The sequence below is a fragment of the Bos mutus genome, chromosome 5 (assembly GCF_027580195.1).
Source record: "Bos mutus isolate GX-2022 chromosome 5, NWIPB_WYAK_1.1, whole genome shotgun sequence".
In the NCBI taxonomy this organism is placed as follows: Eukaryota; Metazoa; Chordata; class Mammalia; order Artiodactyla; family Bovidae; genus Bos; species Bos mutus.
The window spans coordinates 44,855,266-44,864,049 of record NC_091621.1 but is presented as its reverse complement, the minus strand read 5'-3'; the positions used below and the strand labels follow the sequence as shown (position 1 = coordinate 44,864,049).

General features: G+C 54.8%; 1 protein-coding gene across 1 annotated transcript; it reads left to right on the top strand.

Annotated features, from left to right (window-relative positions):
• The first annotated feature begins 937 nt into the window (after positions 1–937).
• On the top strand, positions 938–7,521 carry LOC102266402 (keratin, type II cuticular Hb3). Its single transcript, XM_005906988.3, has 9 exons — positions 938–1,321; positions 2,925–3,133; positions 4,235–4,295; positions 4,417–4,512; positions 5,093–5,257; positions 5,530–5,655; positions 5,908–6,128; positions 6,825–6,856; positions 7,334–7,521. The coding sequence occupies exons 1-9, from the start codon at positions 938–940 to the stop codon at positions 7,519–7,521; spliced, it is 1,482 nt and encodes a 493-aa protein (XP_005907050.2).
• Positions 7,522–8,784: the final 1,263 nt, after the last annotated feature.

Here is an 8,784-nt window from a genome sequence, read left to right as displayed (position 1 = left end):
CCCTATGGACCCGCCAAGTTCTTCTGTCCGTGGGGATTCTCCAGGCAAGAATACTGGAGAGGGCTGTCATTCCCTTCTCCAGGGGAGCTTCCTAACCCAGGAATCAAACCTGCATCTCTTAAGTCTCCTGCATTGGCAGGCAGGTTCTTTACCACTAGCGCCTCCCGGGAAGCCCACCAGTAGTGATGCCTAGAACTCTGAAGAACAACCTTGGTTCTCTCCTGAACTCTCTGACTCAGATTCTCCTGTGTCCCATTGGATGCCCCATGGCTCCTGCCTTCCTAGGAATATCCAAAGTGCAGGGGCCATGCTCTCTCCCAAATCTCTCCCCCAACCCCCATCACTGAATAGGCTCTGGGTAGGAATAGCTTAAGAGAAGCTCATTTTGATGGTGAAGAATGGGACATACTTTAAGAGATAAAGGCAAAGAGGCCCATAACGAGAAGTTGTGTGGGACAAGCCAACCCCCCATGGGACAGGCCAACCACTCTACTCCAAGGCCAGGTCATAGGTCCAGGGCCCATAGTCCAGCCCTGTGCCTTCGGGAAAGGATTTGGGGAGCAGGCTCTACCCCAGGTCACTGCAACTGTTGCCTACACTCAGAGCATGGAGTCCAGCTAGATACTTGTAGGAGGTCTCCACTTCCAGTAGCAATGGGACGGGGAGAGGCCATGAGGAAGCTCATAAATGGCTTTGAAGATGAAACAGGCCTGAGGCCGAGATTGTTGACACAGCTCTACTGAATAGGCAAACAGTTGGCTCTTAAGAGGCCAGGGTGATGCCAAGCCAATAAAATGCAGCTATTTTCTCTTTGCTGCCCCTTTTACTGCCAGCTGCCCTGGTGCATAAAAGGGCCTGCCACAGCTCAGGGAGCACAGGCCTTTGGCTCAGTCCTCTGCCAGCTTCTCCACTGTTCAGACACCTCCCTGTCTCCAACATGACCTGTGGCTTCAGCACTGTGGGCTCTGGATTCGGCAGTCGCGCCTTCAGCTGCGTCTCTGCCTGCGGACCCCGGCCCGGCCGCTGCTGCATCACGGCCGCCCCCTACCGCGGCATCTCCTGCTACCGCGGCCTCACCGGGGGCTTCGGTAGCCGCAGCATCTGCGGGGGCTTCCGTGCTGGCTCCTTCGGCTGCAGCTTCGGGTACCGCTCCGGTGGCGTGGGCGGCCTCAGCCCTCCCTGCATCACCACCGTGTCAGTCAATGAGAGCCTCCTCACACCCCTCAACCTGGAGATCGACCCCAACGCGCAGTGCGTGAAGCAAGAGGAGAAGGAGCAGATCAAGTGTCTCAACAGCAGGTTCGCTGCCTTCATCGACAAGGTGAGTCTCCTTGATCATGCCTTTCCTGAATCCCACCCATGCTCAGGACCCCAGCTGGGCACTGAGGAAGGAGTCAGAGACATGCCCACAGAAGCCCTCAGGCCAAAAGGAGAGGAAGTCATACCTCTTGAACACAGACAGAAAGACAAGAATAGGTTCAGAAGCTGCCTAGTCTAATGGGGGAGACAAACTGAAAACACAGAAACAGAACTAGGGGCAGAAACTCTAGTGCTGAGAGATAACATCCTGTGAGCAAAGGGCCGCTGTGTGGGTGTTCAATGCATTTGAGGACCAGCAGCTGCTTACTTGGTAAGGAGGTACTCTCCATGTCCAAGCAGGGCTGGTGACTGCAATACTGGAAGGCTGCCCAGAAGGAATCTCCTGGTTCACACAGAGCCCTTTATATAACAATGGTTACTTGGCCACTGAGCAGGGCCCAGAATGGCCTGTCCATGCCTCTGTGCATGGGATCCAGGGGTGAGCAACAGACTCGGTCACCACTCTCCTTGGCCTTGTGGAGAGGAAGGTAGTATGTGGTCTGGTTGAAACCATCTGCAGATGTCAGTGTCCAGCTCAAGTCTCCTCCACTGAATCCAGGCAACTGCCATGAGGCAGTGGTTTGAGGGGCCAGGGGAGAAGGCTTCATTGAAGAAAAAGTTCTGGGGCCAGGGAAGGTTATCCAGAGCCAAACTTGTGAGAATTCATGCTACAGAGATACCCACCAGGAAGGGCCAAAAGGATGTGGAGCTCTTAAGAGCATGAGAGACCAAGAGTAGCACAAGAAAGGACTTACCAGGGATGTGGCAAAGTTATTACACAAAAGGACCTGAATGGGGTGGTGGGCCAACCTCATGGAAGAAAAGTGGATGTGAAATTTCTCTTGGGCACAATTGTCAGCAATTATTGTAGTAAGAGAAGCCCGCTCCCCCCACCCCACCCCCACCCCACAGGGCAGAAGATCAAAGTTGGAATTCTTCTGCCACTATGAGATCTCAGGCAGTTAGGGAACCTCTCAATCCTATAAAACTTCCTCATCTGTAAAACAAGGGAGTTGGCACACACCACATCCCTGCACTAATAGTCCAGGTGACTATTATCCTAATTGCATTGTTGTCGTAGGATTTTGATTATTGGCACATACTTTACTTGTTAACTTTTACAGTTGGTCTTTCTAAAAAGGTTGACCTGTTCATTTGCACACTGACAGTCACACCTGTCTTGGAATAGTAGACATTCTGCATTCGGGTGCTTTTCTGCAACAGGGCTCATTAAACTCTTAGCAAGGCAAGCAGTCAGGACAGGGTTAAGTGCTGGGCCCAAGGACACATTATTAACAAGAGCAGCAGGGTCTGGACTCTGCATGGCTTTAGTGTTTTCCATGACAGTAGGTACACTGCCTTAGAAGAGACTGACATTAGCTCCAAGGAAGGACTTCCAGGAGAGCCACTGAGGCCCTAACATGGTTTAAAGAGAGGGGACATAATGCTTCTGAGGACTCTGAGTCAGAGAGCTGGGGATCCTGGGTCTTGGTGCTGGGACCCTCCCCACTCTTGCCCTCTGGTCCTACAAGAAGAGGTTCTCAGGCTCTGCCTCTGTGCGGCAGGTGCGCTTCCTGGAGCAGCAGAACAAACTACTGGAGACCAAGCTGCAGTTCTATCAGAACCGCCAGTGCTGCGAGAGCAACCTCGAGCCCCTGTTCGAGGGCTACATCGAGACACTGAGGCGGGAGGCCGAGTGCGTGGAGGCTGACAGCGGAAGGCTGTCCTCGGAGCTCAACCACGTGCAGGAGGTGCTGGAGGGCTACAAGAAGAAGTGAGTGTGGGAAGGCACCGGCTCCGGGAAGGGCTTGAAGGTGGCTCCCAGCACAGGGGAGCATCCAGACTTGTGGCTGGGTCTCTGCCTGATGATCAGGAAGAGCCTGTGCTCTCTGCCCCTCCTCGAGGTACATGGGTTCCATGGGTGGGTCCTGGCCCCCTGGAGACGGAGCTCAGCCTGACTTCCTACCAGCAGGTCAGGGAAATGATGTTCTCTCCCTTTCTTCTACCCATAGATCTTCTCTTAGGACCCCAGAAAAACTAACATTGCTGATCCTTTTGAGTCTAGCTTTCAAAGTCCTGGACCTTCTTTTGAAGTTCACCCCTTCACTCAGCTAACACTTTTTGAGCACCTATCAGGCACCAGGCAGATCTGGACAGGGTGATAGCAATCCAGGGGCAAATGATAGAGCCAGCTCGTGTTTCTGTGGGGCTTACAGTCCCCTGGTAGGCAGAGATGGCAGAGTCACAGACAGAGACCTCCGATGACAAAGAGTGACACAGAATACGAAGGCACACACTGGGTACTCTAAAGGAACCTTGTTTCCAGAGCTGGCCACCATCCTTCAGTTATACTCTTAGCCATGCACTGCCAGGCCACCATGCTCCCTGCCTCTAGCTCTGAGCAGGCCTGCCCACAGAGCAGGAGGAAGCAGCAGGCTCCACATCTCTTGGCTGAGCCAGGAGGAAGATGACAGAGGGGAGATCCTACCACCTGTAGCAAAGCCAGGGGCAAAGGGAGGAGTCAGAGGAAAGGGAAATGCAGGCCTGGGTGAGAAAAGAAGGCACCTGCCAGCCCCAGCCACACACACACGCACACGTGCACACACACACTCGCACACACACAGCTTCTAGATCCTACCCCCGGCCCCCCTTCCACCCTCACCCCACTGAGGAGCTCAGAGGTGATATGAAGGTGGGTGTTTCAATAGTCCCATGTATCCCAGGAGGCCTGGAGCACCTGGTCCCACCCCATTTCTTTTGAAGGTGGGGAAATGAGTGGAGGCGGGGAGCTAGAAATCAGGCTTATTTGCTTGCATGCTTCATGGTCAAGTTTAGAGTTGCTCAGAAGGAGCCCTGTTTTCCCCATACCCCTCAGGTATGAAGAAGAAGTTGCTCTTCGGGCCACAGCGGAGAACGAGTTTGTGGCTCTAAAGAAGGTAAGTGCCTGAGCCAAGCCCCTCCCTGAGCCCCTGGCCACCCTGTCCTCTCTGTCCTGCAATGCTGCAGTCAAGCCCGCAGAGTGACCTTGAATCTCACAGCCCCTTGAACCCCACACAGGATGTGGACTGCGCCTACATCCGCAAGTCAGACCTGGAGGCCAACTCGGAGGCCCTGATCCAGGAGATCGATTTCCTGCGGCGGTTGTATGAGGAGGTGAGAGGGTTCTTGGTCCTGATGGGCATCCCTGAGCCCCTGTCCAGCCCTCCCACTGGCCGGTTGATGTGGGAACACAGGCTGAGATTGAAGGGTTAGGCAGAGGAAAAGAGAAGCAAAATGGGACAGAATTAGTAAGAGGCACGGAATTAGTAAGGGTGACAACCTCTAGGACAGCTGTGCCTTGAGAAACCAAAGCCCAGGCACACACCTTGACCGCACTTTCTCTAGCTCAGATTTTCTCTGGCAGCCAGAAGCCTGTGGCTGGTCCATGAGAACAAGAAATGGGTCTCCACACAGGGGCCTGGACCCCAAGGAAGTGTCCCCAGCATGCTGGCTGCAGGGACAAGATTTACAGGGGCCTGAAAAATCCCCAAAGCAAACATTTGAGAAGTAATTGCACTTATTTCTAAATGGGATTTCTTATCTATATGGAAAGCGATGCAATTTCATCAGGGAATTGTCTGCTCCAAACGAGACTTTGGCTCCAGATGGACCAAAGAGATTACAGCCATTGGCGGGTGAGGAAAAGCTCAGATAATTTGCTTATACTTCCTCTTTCCTGACTCCCGATCCACAGGAGATCCGTGTTCTCCAAGCCAACATCTCGGACACCTCGGTCATCGTCAAGATGGACAACAGCCGGGACCTGAACATGGACAACATTGTCGCTGAGATCAAGGCCCAGTATGATGACATCGCCAGCCGCAGCCGGGCCGAGGCTGAGAGCTGGTACCGCAGCAAGGTGGGTGGTCCAGGACACCTGCCTCCTAGACACAGCAGTGGTAGGGACTTGAGGTATATATAATTAGAAAAACCTTTTTTTTTTCCCCAGGGATTCTGATCCCTAGAGATGATAACAGAAGGGCAGACAGTTCTCAGGTTATAGTGGCAGGACAGAGTTGCAGTGTATGGTTACACAGGCTGAGCACTGTACAACCTGCAAATCATCCATGTTGTCCTGAGTGGGTTGAATGTCATATGCTGAGCTTCATGAGCCTTTCTGCTTCCCTCCAGTGTGAGGAGATCAAGGCTACGGTGATCCGGCATGGGGAGACCCTGCGCCGCACCAAGGAGGAGATCAACGAGCTGAACCGCGTGATCCAGAGGCTGACAGCTGAGGTTGAGAATGCCAAGTGCCAGGTAAGGAGTGTTTGAGGCCCACCCAGGGTCCCACAGGCAGTGTGTGCGCCCAGCTGTATCTCACCATTCACTCTCCAGCCCATCTGGATGACTTGAGTCCTAGGTTATGGCCACTCAGGGAGCCCTAGGTGATAAAAGGGAGAGGTCTGTTTCTGGGGTGATCTCATCTGGGTGGAGAGACTGGACACATCCAGGAAATGGACACAGAGACCCAGAGGCCATAACCCACCTTGTTCTCTCCTGGGCCCTTAGAACTCCAAGCTGGAGGCTGCAGTGACCCAGGCTGAGCAGCAGGGCGAGGCAGCCCTCAATGATGCCAAGTGCAAGCTGGCCGGGCTGGAGGAGGCCCTGCAGAAGGCCAAGCAGGACATGGCCTGCCTGCTCAAGGAGTACCAGGAGGTGATGAACTCCAAGCTGGGCCTGGACATCGAGATCGCCACCTACAGGCGCCTGCTGGAGGGGGAGGAGCAGAGGTGAGGATCACCTCAGTTGCCGCATGAACTCTACTTGCATAGGTCTGCCCACTTCTGATTTTTCCTCATCCTAGTCTCAGTCCTAAGAACTGGTCCCAAGCTAGACTCTGAGGTCTTTGAAACCCGTATCTCGAAGGACTAGAACATGGTCAGTAGCATACAGAGAGGAAATGAGGGCCAGTGCCACTGCAATGTCCAGAGTCCCAGAGAGCCCAGGGCCTTCCTAGATTTAGAACCGAGGTGCCCTACTTCCCAGTTCAGAACATCTTCAAATTATTCCATCCTCAGCTCTTGCAAGATCCACTCCCGGCCAGGTTTCTTGGCAGTCATCCTGCCCTAGGGTGGAGATGCTGGCCAAACTCTGATCCTGGCCTCATGTGACTCCCCAAAGGAAACTTCCTCTTACTAAAGCTGAGCCCAGCCAGGTATGCCAGGTATTGTTGCTCCGGCTGTGCACTGCACAAAAGCAGCCAACTGAGGGGCAAGTGAGGCTGAAATTCAGTATATACTCTGTTTGCTAAATAGTGTGCCCTGGCATTGCTGCAACTGCCAGAACATCACTTTATAAAAGTTAACACAAGGGCATAAATATAGGCCAGAAATAGCCCATTTGACCCATCCTGGCACCCAGGGGAAACTTGAGGATCTTATTCTAACCTGTTTTCTCTTTTCCTTTTTTACCTTTTCCCCACTCAGGCTGTGTGAAGGCGTTGGAGCTGTGAATGTCTGTAAGTATTCTGAGCCATGAAAAGGAAAATTCTAGATTGGGCAATAAGAGTGTCCTGGCTATGAGTGTGTAGAGATACCAGGAGGAGTGTTTCAAATAATTCCCTCAGTAAATGGGAGTAGGTTAGTCATACAGTAGGAGAGACTGAGATTAGCTAACAGGAAGAACCTCACAGCATGAATGGGATTGGAAAAAGATCACTGCAGGAAGGGACCTCAGATGTCACACAGTACAACCCTCAGCTTGTATAGTGAGGACACGAAGAGAGCAAGGAAGGGACTTGCCCAAGGTCACAAAGGAGATCCAGGGCCAGAAGCCAGGGCTCCTGATTTGCCCGCTGTTTCCATCCACACCTTCAGAATACCAGCTGAACCTTTGTGTCCTCCCTGGGAGGGCTGAACAGATAAGAGAGGCCAGTGAAGGTGGCCAGATGCGGTGGCCACTAGCAGGCCTCCTGATACCGCGCTCGTCCCCGCAGGTGTCAGCAGCTCCCGCGGCGGGGTCGTCTGCGGAGACCTCTGCGTGTCGGGCTCCCGGCCGGTGACGGGCAGCGTCTGCAGCGCCCCCTGCAGCGGGAACCTGGCGGTGAGCACCGGCCTGTGCGCGCCCTGCGGCCAGCTCAACACCACCTGCGGAGGGGGTTCCTGCAGCCTGGGGAGGTGCTAGGCGGCCCCCGGGGAGAGCCAGAGAGGCCCCTCGGCCTGCCAGAAGTGCCACCGCCCCCACTGCTGCCTGAGAACAGCAGCGCCTCGGTAGCTGGCCCTCTCGTGTTCTGAGAATACACCACGCCCTCCTTTCCATCAGCCTCTTCTCTGCTCCGCTCCTCTAGTCGCACCTGAAGGGGATGCAGCCTGGGGAGGGACTCCTCCCTTCCGCTGTCTTGGCCTCTGGCCTCGCCCAGGGAGAAGAGCGCACCTTCCCATGTCCCCTAACTCTCTGGCCTCTTGTTCCCCCTCCATTTCTCCAATAAACCGAGGCACCCGCTTTCTGTGCTGTGATGTCTGGCTTTCTGGGAGTGAGCCCCGTGCACCGACTGGTGAGCACCCCAGCCCAGGGAGAAGGCCTGAGGACTGGAGTGCTTCTGGCCTGCCCTCAGCCTGTGTTCCTGCAGGGCCTGTCCCCAAACGCTGCCGGCCTCCCCCTGGCCAGGCAGTGCTGACCTTCCTCCTCAGTCGCTCCTCTGGGTCTGGGGTAGCTGGGGACTTATTCCTCTGACTGGTTTTGAAGGGACCCAAAGGAGGGCACAGGAATCCGCTGGAAGGCTATGTATGTGTGTGTTCGTGTGTGTGTGCACACGCACTTGTGTGCACACTTTTAGCCCCCTTCCCACCCACCGTGCTTTCTGGGCACACCTTCACTCTGCTGTCCCACCTCCACCACACAATGCACCACGGCAGTAACCGTCACAAATGCCAACAGCCACCTCAGGGGGCCACCCTGTGTCAGCCTGGACCCCACCCCACCTCATCCCCACTGCTGTCCATCAGACAAGGGGAGATGAGACCCTTGACTCTGGCCCCTCCCCCGTATGCACCCCCCCTCAGCACCTGGAACAGCCTCCCTGCAAAGCCCTGTAGCTGGTAAGGGGATACTGTCTACTGACTCTCCCAACTGCCCCACTCACTGCCCTCACCCCACATACCTCAGAGCTTCAATCTGGAGGCTAAGATGGCTCCCCTGCCCCCAGTATGGCCTGACCATGCATGTCCTCTGTTCAGGAAGTGTCTGGGAGGTCATAGGAGGAAGACCTTGAGGAGCCCCAGCCCCACTCTGGAAGCACCAGGCCTGTAGTAACCCCTCTTCTGTGTCGCCCATTTCCCTCCCACTGGCCCTCTCCTTGTCTGCCTTTGCCTCGCCTTATCCCAGAGCCTGGTGCTGGTCCTTCCTCAGGCCCTGACCTTTCTACCCAGCTCACCACACTATCTCTGG